The following is a 14,243-nucleotide window of genomic DNA, read 5'->3' on the forward strand; positions in this document are numbered from 1 at the left end:
CTAAATGTTGTTGAGTTTTTAAATTTAGACAACTGTGCTGTAAGATGGATGGAAAAAAAACAAATATCAGTAACTGAGAATTGAGCAGAAAAAGGCAAGGACTTTTTTCAAATTAAAAAACATATTTACCAAATGTGTTTCCTAGACTTTTCTTCTCTAATATTTTGGCAGCAGTTGACTTAGCAGTAAAAATACTCGTTTTAAACACATTGGAACAGAGACTTAAGTAATAGAATATGTTACTTGCCATCAAAGTTGCAATTAACAGCTACAGTCTCAAGAAAATCATAACACCTTTGCAAGATATGGCATCTACCTTACACACAATGTATTTCTTAACATTTAAAACCAAGCCTGACAACCTCTACATACTTGACTTGCCCATAGTTTGCAAAAAGGATGTCTTGATACTGTGGTAGAAATGAGAGAGTAGTAATTCTCACAGGCTTTCAACCACAATAATTTACTTCAGAGAAACATGTATGAAAAGAACAAGGAGGATTACAGCCTCTGTTTAATATTTGGTAGATAGCTTTAGCCATCCCTTCCCTTGTTGGTGCTGTTAAGTATTTTAACAGTGACTTTAATGAATAGGTAATGAAGGTACTATAACAATATACTTTTCAGTCTTGGCATGATATTACCGGTTACTAACCAGAAAACATTGTTCTTTTATCAGTCTGCAATTTGGGGGGGGGGGGGGAAGGTAAATTGGCTTTGTAGTTTTTAATTATGATTAATTGAATGTTTTAAAAGATATTCCTTGTTCCTATTGCCACTTCCAAGAGTCTAACTTAAATTATCTTTATGTTCTCGTGAATATACTTTGGAACATTCAAACTGTACACCTTTTATCTAAGGCTGAGGCCCAGTAACTTACTTCACAGTAAATATGCTTAAGACCAGGTTATTTATGTATTTTTATTTACTTAAGTTCATTTACACCCCGTCTTTGTCTTCAACTGGGACCCAAAACTGCTTAAGACATTTTGCTGTTTTCCATTTTATCCTCACAAAAACCTTGTGAAGTAGGATAGGTTGAGTTTGTGTGTTTATGTTGGGTAACACAGTCATCCAACAAGCTTTCATGGTACCGTGAGAATGGACTGTTCACAATATTTGACTTTAGTTGACTGCAGTCACTTTAGTGTCTCCTTCAAGTAATATGTTGTGTTGGGATTAATGGAAAGGCATACTTAACTCCTGATGTACAGCTTAGTCCTATTTTATGTTTACTCGGTAGTCTTGAGCATACATGAGAACATGCTTAAGCAAGCCATGCCTTATCCTGACAGTGATAACTGATGTTTTAAATTATCATATACTTGCGTGTAAATTTGGTATTCATGTTAGCAAATTCATCACTTTCCCAGCTCTATTTGCTTCAACTTGCTAAAAAAAGAATTTTAGAAAATTATATTGGGGGAAAAAAGAGTTTTGGGGCATAACATAAGGGAAGCCTATGATGCTCTTAAAGTAAGGGACAGCCCTTTACAATAAAGGGCACACTGGTAACACTGTTGATCTTTCTCCTTGTGTGTTTTTGCACGACTATGAAGGGCAAAATGATGACTAGGCAGGCCACAATGGCGAGCACGTTGCCATAGACTAGAAGTTGTTTTCAAGGCAGAAGCCCCCTGAGACGCGCCGTCATGCTGGCCACAGAGTCAAAGCTTAGGAAGTGCTGCTATCTGCTGGGGTTAAAGTCCAAATTCAAAAGGAATGAGAGGAGCGAGCGCCCTGTGGCAGGTAACTGAGAGCAGGCGGCCAAGGAAAGCTCGGAGGAGGGCCGTCCGGGCGGGAGGCGGCGCTGGCTGAGCCAGGACCGCCCTGCTCTGAGGAAACTCGCAAGCGAGCTAGTCGAGGCGCGCCGCCGAGGAGGCTGCGACAGCACCCGGAGCTCCGTGCCGGCTGAGTCCCGGCGGGACTCCATGCGGCGGCGGAGGAGGAGGGGACGCCTCGGGGCCCCTGCAGGAACAGCGGCGGCGGGCAGCGCCCATGACTTGGACTAGCAGCATGAGCAGCGGCTACAGCAGCTGGGAAGAGTCGGAGTCTGAGGAGTTTTACTTCACCGCCCGCACGTCTTTCTTCAGGAGTCCCCTCGGCAAAGCCAAGCCGAGTCTGCAAGTGAGTGTGGCCGAGTCCAGCCTCCCCGCCCCGCCGCTCCCTGTGCCGCGCTGAGCCAGCGTGACCCCCGGGGCTTGTCCCGGTCCCACGCCGAGCGCTTTGCCCTGGCCTGACCCGCCCCAGGCCGCACTTTCCCCGGTAGCTCGCACGTGTTCGGCAGAGGGCTCTGCGCCTTCCATCTCGGTCGGAAAGGGCCGCTCTCCCGAGGCGCCCGCCCTCCTGCCGCTCGGCCAGCCAGCGTTTGGCCGCCGTGGCCGAGGCAGAGCAAAGCTGTGGATTACCGCCGGTCCCAGGGAGCCGAGTCTGGGAGTCAAGTGGCCAGTTTCGGCTGCCCGCCCGCCCGCCCGCGATGTGCCCCTTTTTTGTTTGCACTCTTAAAATCCACGTGCGGAGCTCAGCGATCGTTGGGTTGACTTCGTAGGGCAATGCGACGCCTTGCTTTCTGGGGCATCTTGGCAGCGGGCGGGGAGGGGAAGCCTCCCGGAGGAATGGAGAGTGGTTTTCTAAATCTGACTCTCCGTGTGACTTGCAAAGCCACATCGCCTTACAGCCATGACTCTCCCAAGGCAATTATAGGAATTGTGGGAAAGGGCGTAAAAGACAGTCCATGAGTAAAATGTAACGGTCATGCACCGGCCCTGGCTCAGGGTTACTTCTTGTGCCAAAAGCTCTTCTTAGGCATTAAGAGAACTTCCACATACAAAGTTAAAAACGGTCTGTACTGCTAATAGTGTCAGGAATGTATTTAAGAAGGTGCAATGTTTAAAGTAACTCTTCTCATTTGTTTCATTCCATTAATAGCATTCAGAGATGGCACCAGTGTAGGACTATTGTAGGGGTGTTGGTACATTTTGTACTTCTGTACCCATAGTAAATATGTTGTTAGTGTTAGGGAAGTTCCTTGCAGTCTTGATGTTGCTTTGAGTGACACACCTGCAATGAGTGCTTTTAATCAAGCACTCATCTATAATTGTCAGCATGGCCCTCACTGTGGATGTTTAAATCAAGCAGTTTGGACAATTAACAGACAAGACAGAACTTTGTACAAAGCTGGGGAAAACCCCAGATTTTAAAGGAAAAAATGAAATATTTTTTTAAAATAGAAACACACATTTGCAGCCACTTCAGGTATTGCTGAGCAGCTCTGCCTGATGCAGTTTTCCCAACAATAGACTGCTGGACGGAGGAAGAGTTGAAGACAGGGCAGATAAAAGTAGTTAGGCTGGTAGGTAGGTAGGTGGGGGGGGCGGGGAAAAGTGGGAATCTATAGCAGCGTTCAGGGAAGATAAAGAGAAAATAGTGGTTGAGAAAAGAGGTGCCTTCTACAAGTAGCTAAAGATCCCCTGCTTGTTTATGTTGTACTCGAGGCAATCTCTAAATTGTCCTGTCCAGCCGCATACAATTGCACTGTTAATCCTTTACACTTGTTTTAATTAAATGTACTCTGGTTTAGTTGAAGTTTAGTCAAAATTACAGATCCCTTCTGAATCACAGGATGACATAGCTGTTTTGCATGCTTGTAGGGGAAAAGAAAAGGCCTAGTGACTTACCAAGCATTGTTTTTAAAATTAGAATGGCATTGCGTACAGGATCAGGATGACAACAATGGTTAAGAATGTAGCAGTCATAAATGCTTGCTTGTTTGGGATGTGAGGCTCTTAGGTAAGCATAATCTGTCCCTTCCATTCCTTGGAGGAGTTGGTTTGAAGCTATTCCTCAGTGACTTTTTGGTATCCAAGGATTGTAACAGCTGCAGAAGTCTGTAAGCAATGCCTAGCAGGATTCATTGCAATCCCATTTGGGCGTTGTTTGGCCTGTAGCTTTTGGCATGGGTGGAAAGACACAGCCAGTAATCAGTGTGGGCAGGAATTAATAGATAAGGGAAACCAGTGATATTTTTTACTTACTTCATGTATTATATGGAAACCATTAGTGCACATGGTGCTGTATACAGAGAAGTACTTGCTCCAAATAGCTAATAGCCTGAATTAAGGGAGAAGCAAGAGAAACAGTCAGGAATATGGAGTTACATATACTTAGTTTTCTTCATCATTTTTGAGGTTTTATAGGATTGGGATTTGAGAAAAAGAAAGAGTTGGCAGAATTGGAAACATAAATGAAGGGTAAGGGAGACTGGACACATTCATTTGAGAACACTAAACAATCAGAGGATTGAAAGTTGTGGGCAAGGGGATCAGGGCAAAATTGTAGCTCTACAGGTGTATAATTAAGGAGTTTGTGAGTGTCCTACAGAAGGGTTGTTAATAGCAACACAATACCTTGTCTTATCATGTTGATAGTAGGCATGCCTTTCTAAACTCTGGCCTCTAGTAAATGCCAGAGGAGGTAGGAGTTCCTAGTTCAAGAATCAAGGAATAAATATACAACTTGCATCTTCCATTAATAGTTTCTGAAATAGCGGAAACTTATTTGGCAAAAATATTCATATATTTTACTAGTGCAAATAAATTAAAGGGGAGTAGTCTATATTATTATTGAGATGCTATTAAACTGCTTTCCTACTGCTATTAAACTGCTTTTTTCCCCTTCCTCTTCTCAAGATCTTGTTTGAAAAGATGCTCAATTTTTGCAGTTTTTCCAAATTACATTATCATGTGACTGCTTCATAGGGCACTGCATAGCAGATCATTACTGTTTTCAACCCACTCGTACTTTTGGCCAGTGGAAGTGGGTTGGCAGAGGCATGTGTTTGGGGCGTATAGCTGATCTGACCATTGGGGCAAATTGAGTCAGCCTCCTGCTTCATTCAGTTAAGTGTTTGTGTCAGTCAGTTCCAGTGCTCCCTTTTCTTCCTTCTCAATCTTTTATGCTAACCACAAATAACTCAGTTTGTGGGTTCCTGCTAAAGTCTCACTTGTATTGAAACAGCAAATTATTGTTGTAATGTTGAAGGTGCACTGGAGGAAAGCAGTCTTGTGGATCCTCTGTGCAAGTAAGAATTGCTTGCTGCTGCAGTCTGTATGCCAAGGTATCCCTTTCAAAGAGAAAGTGCACACTGGTGTTGAGGTCAGAGGAAGAAGGAAATACAAACTGGCACACCCTTCTGTAAGCACTCTGGGCTGGGCAATGTGACTATTCTAGATTTGTGGAGTTGGCACTGTAAATTTATTGGCATTTCTCCGGCTGTTTAAAGATTTCAAATTTGTATGTCTTTCTTTTTAATTTGAAAATTCTCCAAGAAAGACTCATGATCTTCAAAAAGTATCTTTATAATATATTAAAAAAATAAGATATCTGTGTCTGGAAGTAGGAAGGCCACAGCTCAGTTGTTTAGGATTCACTCCATGTATATGAACAGAAATGGTATGCCTCAGAGGTAGAACATCTGCTTGGTATATCGAAGTTCCCCAGCTCAATCCCAGCATATCTGGTTAAAAGGACCAGGTAGTAAATGATAACAAAAGACATCTGCTTGCGATCTGCTTCCAGTCTTAGGAAACAGTACTAACCTTGATATACACTATATTCAGGTTCATATTTCCAAAAATTATGTGTTAAACATTGAGAATACTTCATGTGCAAACTGCAAAAATTCTTGAACTTCCTTTCATACAGAGTGAGAGAGGCTATAGGAACTTGAACAGCATTTTAAAGTTTGTGACAAGCCAGGGCTCAGCCATTTTGCTACTAATATGATATACCTAACCAGACTGGCTTATTATCCATCTTTGACTGAACTACTTAAACTTTTATGGGTGCAAGCACTATGTTTGGTAATTGCATTTTTCTGGTAGGTAATATGCTGTTGAATAAAAGTAAGACAGTCTTTCAGACATTTACTGTGCAATAGATTCCTTATATAAGGATATAGCATATCTTAAGCACAACTTGTCCTTTTTTCACAGCTTATATTGACATAAAAGGATACCATTTGTTAAAAACCCAGATTCTAATGACAGTAATAAATGGTGGATCATACAAACAGAGCATATTGAAAACTCTCCTTTAAATATACTTTATTATTGTTTATAATTTCAATATCTGTTCCACATGGTATATATCTGGTAAGGGCTTGGAGGAAGAGCGTGGTCTCATGAATTAAGTGCTACACAGCGCTTAACACCCACTCAGGACAGCTGTCCCACCCCTGGGTGCCTCCTCCAACTGGCTGGCCTGTCTGTCCAGTGGCCAGCCAGTCTCCTTCTGTCCCCCAGCTCTGACCTACCCCCTCCTCCTTCCACTTCCCTCTGAGGCTTGGAGGCTGCAGATCCCTGCTGCATGATAGCTGCCCCTGCCGGTGAATTCCCTAACAGCTGCCTGCAGCCTTTCCAGGTCCTTGGGGGGGAGTGGGAGGCAGTCCACAGAATTCTTCTACCCCCCAATCTAGTGCCCGTTGTATTCCTGAATGCAATGGGCTTGGCCCCTAATTTTAAATATTTTGAGAAATATTCCTAAAGCTTATTAGACAGTAGATGCAACTATATTATGATGACTGTGGATGAAAAATCTATTTTTAATTTTTATTCTTGAATAACGCACTGATAGTTGGAAAAATGTGTTTAAAATATATGTATGTTATTAATTAATGTTTGGCTATTGTTTTACTACTATTTTGGGACATTTCTGCTGCTTCATATTTGCATTCAAATAATAGCATTGGAACCTTTCACAACTGCTTTATTTATATATTTGCACAACATTTTGGGGAAGAAATGGAGATAGTGACAGATTTTATTTTCCTGGGCTCCAAGATCACTGCAGATGGGGACTGCAGCAAAGAAATTAAAAGATGCTTGCTCCTGGGGAGGAAAGCTATGGCAAATCTAGACAGCATTCTAAAAATCAGAGACATCCCCCTGCCAACAAAAGTACGTCTCGTCAAGACTATGGTCTTCCCAGTTGCAATGTATGGCTGTGAAAGTTGGACCGTAAGGAAAGCCGAGTATCAAAGAATTGAGGCTTTTGAACTCTGGTGCTAGAGAAGACTCAAGGCGAACAAACTAGAGGAGATCAGCCTTGACTGCTCCTTAGAAGGCCAGATCCTGAAGATGAAACTGAAATACTTTGGCCACCTAATAAGAAGGAAGGACTCCCTGGAGAAGAGCCTAATGTTGGGAGCGATTGAGGGCAAAAGAAGAAGGGGACGACGGAGAATGAGGTAGCTGGATGGAGTCACTGAAGCAGTTGGTGTGAGCTTAAATGGACTCCGGGGAATGGTAGAGGACAGGAAGGCCTGGAGGATCATTGTCCATGGGGTTGCGATTGGTTGGTCATGACTTCGCACCTAACAACAACAACACAACATTTTGACCAGAGATGCAGCTTGGTACCATCTTGTAAAGAAAGTTGTGGTGGAATGGATCTGTTTTGGCCTGCAGGCCCCTATTCTAACATGCCCACTCTGAGAGTTTTCCAATTCCTAAATACGCTTCTCTCTCTCCCCCTAACTTAGGATAACCACTACTACCATCTGACCATTGTATGGAATTATCCATTGAGAGAGTCAGGACTTCCAACTTCCTTTTACAATGTTTAGGGTGCACCTCTGGATAAATTGCTATCTTGCCAAACTACCAGCTTTCCCCACTTTTTGGAACTCCACTTTTTCAGTAGCATGATCAAGATAGTGGAGGTCTATGCGATACAGAGGACCACTATCCAAGCCCAAATGTATAAAGTGTAAGCTTACTTTTAGCACAGCACCACATTGAGCAAGGAACCAAAAGAACTGGGTGAAAATACAGATATTTCTGTCCCTTTCCTTATGATCTCTGCAGAGGTTCCATTATCTTGAAGTTTACTCCCGCTCTTCAAGCAGCCACATGGCTAATGGATATCCCTCCAGACCTCAATGAAGAGTATTGTTTCCCCTGATGTGCTCCATTTCAAAGAGAGGTTCTCCTCTGATACCAGGAGTTTTTAATCATCTCTTTCTTCATCCTCTGATGAGGTCAAGTTGAGTCAAAGAGCCACTTTCTGGAGAATCTCCAGGAATTCCTTCCTAGAGATTATACATGGAGGCTGGTCTAAAGTCATCCAAATCTCTGTTTCCTGCTTGGAGGAAGGGGAAGATCTTGATGCACCCATTGTCTTTAGATAGATGTATTTGCATTTGTATGAAGGTGAGCAATTAGACTGACTTCATTCTTCCTGCCTGTTGTCTGCCCAGAAAGAGGGGGGAAATGTCAAAATGCTCAGGTAGGAAAAAGTGAATTTCTTCACAAAGGTATTAACTGGCTTTTGTTTAGGATATCAGTTTTCTCAATAGGCTGTGGAAACAATCCAAGTACTTAGTTTCAAATGTCATGAACCATTATGGAATAGGAAAGTAATGTGGGGAAGACAATGGACTGGCTCCCAGAACCATGAATGGTCCCTGGAAAGTTTTGTTCCTTGGCTCTTGAACTTCCTGAAGGTGGTTGAAGGTGTGAAGGCCTACAACAAAAAAGTAGGACAGGAAGAAATCCTCTCAATCTTGTGAGCTCTTGCTTTGTTTGTGGAACAGCTTGTGGAGGAGTGACATCAGCAATTGCCCCTCAAGTTGTACCTCTCCCACATTGCACTATTCTATTTTCTTCCAAAGGTCTTTGGGAACAGCCTTTGTGGAGCTTTTTTTAAAAAATATTGCAAGTAAGGGAAAATAAACTTGCTGAGCTTAAGTAATGATACAGTATTCATCAGGAACACTGCTCCATTTTTTCAATCCATCTCAGTTTACCTGCAGGTAGTCCATTTTCATTATTTAGAGGGCACTTCCTTAGCTATGAAGCTCTTGATATGGCCCTTTTGATTGTTGGAATAACCGGCATAATGGTTTTTACCACTAATTCCTTCTTGGTGTGTCAATCTTGGAATGTTAACATATTCAAATAATCTCTAACAAAGTACAAATAATTTGAGGTTTACATTCAGTATAGTATTGCAACCCCTCCCCCCGCGCCCCCTGTTACTTATCCCTGTTTATCTTAGTAGATCTGAAATAGGCACAACAGCAGGTGAAATTCTGGTTGCATTGCTGATAGGATTCAGAGGGCCTGTCTCTTGACATTCTAAATGAAGATTTGTGTGGACTTTGTTTTTGGTACTCAGTATGAGAACAAGTTCCCATTTCCCCTGGTTTATAAACACAAAGATTAGGGTGTCCAGTGAGTTGTATGATCAGATTGGTTATACATTCCTGATTCCTTTCATATATAAAAGTTAAATGACTTGCAGGTACTTACTTAAATCTACAAAGATAAACACACTGGATAATTATGGAATGTTTTGTTTAGTCAACTGCCAGATACAGAATTTTGTTCTAGAGAGTGCTTTCATTGTTGCCATGGAACTATTGTGTGATTTGTTTCAGTTGGGTAATTGCATAGGTTAATAATGAACCATTCCCTTGGTTTATAACTGCAAAAAGTTGCAAATTATGAGGTTACTTATCGTTACTTAAACTTGCTGGTCACAGCTCCTCTATACATGACTTTCCAACCATGTACACTTTCATCTCTTCCACCTGTTCCTCTTTCCCATGATATTAGCACTCTTACCTCAGTGCAAATAAGTGGCCCTGGCCGTAGTGTCTGGTTATCCTTACTCCAAGTGTGGTGGAAATGGTCTTCTGTCAGTAGAACAAAGAAGCTAGTATTCTTCAGATCATGTGGCCAGTTGGTCAATTTGACCAGTCACCATAGTTTATTTAACACTTGCTTAGTGTCATCTAGTACCCAGAGTTTAATGTTATGCTTCCTCCAAGCTTCTACCTAGCAATCTTATAAAATACCTTGTTTTAATATAATTTTAAAGTGAGAACTCAGAATCTTTGGGTTTCTTGGAACAGTTAACTTTGCACATTATTCCAGAGAACAGGAGCTAAAGATGTGAAGACTTTGGATTTAATCCCCTTGTGGTCACTTGGCAGATGAAGTAATTACCAGAAGTGCTTGTTAGCCACTTCTTACCACATGTGTATTCCTATAGTAAGAGATAGTCCCTTCAGGAATGTATGTCCTAGATTGTAAATAACTTCAAGCATTAGTTTTGAATTGACCCTGGAAACAAGCAGTCAACCAGTGCAGATATTTTAGTACAGGGGTTATACAGTTCCTGCATCCAGGCTTACAAATAAGCTGGCTGCTGCATTTTGGGTCAATAAAAGTTTCTCAGCAGTTTCAGAAGTGATATCATATAAATTACAGTAATCTAAGATGAGTGTGATGACAGAGAAGATTATCATGGTTGGATCAGGCATTCTCATAGCCATAGCTGGTTTATTGACTGAAGTTGATTCATGGCTCTGTGTGACATGGAAGAGACCCAAGCCTCTTAACTGTAAGATCCAGCATAACCTCCAGTCTGTTAATCTTTAGAGGGATGCAGTTATGCAGGACACGCAGTTAGCAACACTACCTCCTCAAACTATTTGATGTTCATTTTTCCAGCTCTCATCTGTTTCTCCATGAACCTGTTCTGGACTTCAGATACCTCTAGCTCAGCTGACAGGAAGAAGTAGAGCTCAATGTCATCTGTGTATTAGTGGACCTTATTTTAAGTCCACCTCTCCCAGAGATCTCACGTAGTTGCTAGCATGGGAAAAAATAAACTTTGTGTAACTGACAGATGGCTTTAAAATGCAGATCTTGGCACTAGGGCAGGCTTTCTCAACCAGCATTTTGTGGAACCCTGGGATTTTATGGCAACCCCTGGAAGGGTTTCACTGATTGGGTGGGAGTTAATTAATTTTCTATAATTGAGCGATATGACCACATATGGTCGTGTTGAACTATTCCTCCCAAAATGGCCAGTGATGGGCCGGAAGGGGGAAGGAGCCCCAGCCATACAAATCCTTGCTGGCTGAGGTTCGTTGCATGTGGTAGTGACTGGAATCAAGAGAGGTAAGTACTCTCATTGTAACTTAACTGCGGGTGTGGGGGGAGACAAAGCAGCATATGCCTGTTCAGGCTCTGTTTCTAGTTGTGGGGGCAATGGCGCAGCACAGGCCTGCCCTGGCCCTGTTTCTGCAGGGTCTCTTTGGTGATGAAAATGAAACTGTTAGCCAGTCCAGGATGCGGGTATGATTTTGTTCACAAATCATCTGAAAATATTTCTGTGGTATCACTTCCTGTGCTGTGGGAGTGGCCTGGTGACATAACATCTGGTAGGAATGTGGGTGATGTCACTTCTGGTGACATGTGACTTCTGGAGGTGTGGACAACTTACATAACTTCTGGGGTTTTCAAAGCCTGAAGAATGCTTGAGGGGTTTCTTAGTGGTAGAAAGGTTGTACTAATGCATAGTAATAATAAATAATGGATATACTAGGACTAGAAATAAAGCAGGTGAATATAATCAGATTGAAGGAAAATATTAGTTAACACAATATGGTATTAAAAACTAAAATAGCTTTTTAGGAATGATTTTCTTAATGTTTGGTACAATCTGAATGAAGAAAGTGATGTCAAATAAGGTGAATGTACCAAGTAGAGGTGGCTTGCTATCCTTCTGCAAATACATTATTTGTGTAAAGTTCACAGGTAACATCTTCCACTGGATGGAAATATAACAATTTTTCTGCAAGTAGCCAGTTATATTAAAGTCAATAGACAATGGGGGGTTATATAATCTTTCAGTTTCTCCTGCATATTATGCGGTATGGCTGATATAGCAGATTTAATTCTTGTTGTCTATCTAGTTCAGTTAATATAGTTTCCAATTTATGGACACTGTATTAGATTAGATTAACCCAGTATGTGTGCCTACTAATTGCTTGGAAAGTTGCAACAAGCAACAAGTAGCTGGAATTTATATGTCCCTAAACTTCAATTATAGTATGGTATATTTGAAAATTGTGAAACAGTTTTGCTTCTCATTCCAGTGTTCTCCTGGAATTAACACCAATCTCTTGGAGAAAATGGCGACTTTGAATGGTGGACTCTGTGACATTACGTCCCTATCCAAGTTCATCCATGTCAGCTTCAATCTCCAGGAATTCCCCAAATTGGAGTAGGCAAACCTATATGCTTGTGGTTTGTTTCAGACTGGCTTTGCTATTGCCTACTGCTCCTGCCATGCTGCATTGCACCCTAAAGGGATGGTGCTTTGCTGGCACCTTCGCCATAAGCTGTGGTACCAGTGAAAGCCCTTCCTTGTCTCTTGCCCTCAGTGGGAATTTTGGTACTGGGTGAGGAGTTGATCAGCAGTGGTGAACTGCCCAGACAATGGGCCTTTGGCAAATTCACTGAAGGAGGATTTGTGTTGCCATCTATGGCAGAAAATATTTGTATCTGGATATCAAATGCCGGGTAACACAGCAACTAGTTCTTCATTTCCTGGAGAAACTAACAGGCTCAGGGCGGTTTACACAAAACATAGGGATAATACAGTGTAATTCATAACATCATAAGCTCTGTGGCTGTGCAGAGTGCATTTATTTATTATTTACATTTATAAGCAGCTGTCAATCTCATTTATCAATAGAACTCTCCTTTTCTTTTTAAATCTCTGCAATGTTCCTTGTATATGATTTTATCTGATAATTCCCTTGCTGGCTTTCAAGTGTTAGCTATTTTAAAAATAATGTTTCTTACTGTTGATTGTAACCCAATGCTTTCATAATACAGCTGACTCTATATTGCCGTCAGATTACTTTATAAATAGAAACACTAGATTGTCAATAGGTTAGTGTTGTATTTTTTAAGGCTGTAAAACTTTATTCAAAGCATGTACTATTAATCATTCAGACATATTGATAGATTTCCTCCTGTATTTGAAAAACATGGGATTAGACACTAGCGGTCTCGTACTCTACATTATCATGAGACCACGTTTATTTCTATTCTTATTCCCATATTTACTGCTTTGGAACATCTCCTTGCCTTCATTAAACAATCAAATTTCACTAGCAAATTTGACTTGTAATAACTGGCTGTAACTTTGAACACTTGATTTTTACGGAGCTGTTTAAAAGAGGGCATACCAGTGCAGGTGAATGGAATACGCTTCCTAAAATGCTAGAAATGGTTGGCTACGAATAGAATGTACTGGAGGTATAAAGTTAACATGGCCTGTGAAGGGAAAATGTGGTTAGACTGTGCTTGAACAGCAGGCATCATTACAGTCAGCTCCCTTAATACAGCCGCAAGTATTGTGCTAATACATCCAGGTGGGTGGAACGTGTAGGTGGCAGTCACTTGCATTTTTATTATTTAATTTTTATACTGGCCTCCCCGGTAGTTTATTAGACTAACTTTATTTGAACAGGTAACAGCTTTGACAGTATGTAGCTTGACAAGTCAATCCAGCGTGATGTTTGTTCTTTATTGGATAGGCCTACAAACATTCAAACTGAAAAACCCTTTGCATGCAAATAGACTCTGATTTAAAAAAAAACATGGTTCATTAGACGTTTTTGGAAAAAAAGGCAGACTGCTACTTGTTCTTTGTCTTCTTATTATTGTTCTTTGTCTTCTTATTATTAAGGAGTATAAACTCTGAAGCAAACCAGATAGTTCATATCTTTGAAGGAAAATAAAACTCAGCTTCTAAAAAAATCTGTCTTGCAAGTCGTTGAGACCTGATGTTTTTAAAAAAACTGTAGTTGGAAAAAAATAGTGCATTTAAAAAAATGTACTTACATTGTTCAAGAACCTTGGCTTTTTTCCACTTGAGGAACAATAGTTTCCACATGCCTTGATGGTAAATTCTACCTTGAAGTCTTGATTTTAAGGAAAGGTGGAGCAGTGCTATTTCCTTGTGGTTTGGTTTCCTGTGCATGTAAATAGGGAAATTAATGTTTAGAAATGAAGAAAGTTTTGGAGCCTTGTTAACAGAATCAACACACATCATTGTGTGTACTTACTAAAGAACAAGGCTTTTCACTCTGTTTCCTGATAACCTCTTTCCATGAGTTGTGAGAATAACTTGTTCTCTTTCAGTGAGGGAAGTCGTAGAAACTGAAGGTCACGCCTTCTGTTGTTCCAGGCCAGGGTTATGCAAATTTCTGTAGACTGTGGTTAGGAGTACCGAATTCGATTCTAGTGAGCAGTGGTCTTCTGTACTTCTTCCCTCTGATCAAAATCAGCTGAGACCATAAAGTGTCAAAGGAGGCATCAGAAGTTGTTTTTGTAACTCCTTTCTGGCAGAAGTGTTTGGGTCTCAGAACTTTTGAG

The 14,243-nt window shown here is 41.2% G+C and overlaps 1 protein-coding gene across 1 annotated transcript in view; it reads left to right on the forward strand.

Moving 5' to 3' along the window:
* The first annotated feature begins 1,833 nt into the window (after positions 1–1,833).
* The window catches only part of RASSF3 (Ras association domain family member 3), a 29,871-nt gene continuing 17,461 nt past the window's right edge, over positions 1,834–14,243 (forward strand). Inside the window, exon 1 of the mRNA XM_077338698.1 lies at positions 1,834–2,127. Within this exon, the coding sequence (XP_077194813.1) occupies positions 1,999–2,127 (129 nt within the window). The 5' untranslated portion in view covers positions 1,834–1,998. The remainder of the gene's footprint in view (positions 2,128–14,243) is intronic.

Source organism: Paroedura picta, chromosome 5 (assembly GCF_049243985.1).
Source record: "Paroedura picta isolate Pp20150507F chromosome 5, Ppicta_v3.0, whole genome shotgun sequence".
Taxonomy (NCBI): Eukaryota; Metazoa; Chordata; class Lepidosauria; order Squamata; family Gekkonidae; genus Paroedura; species Paroedura picta.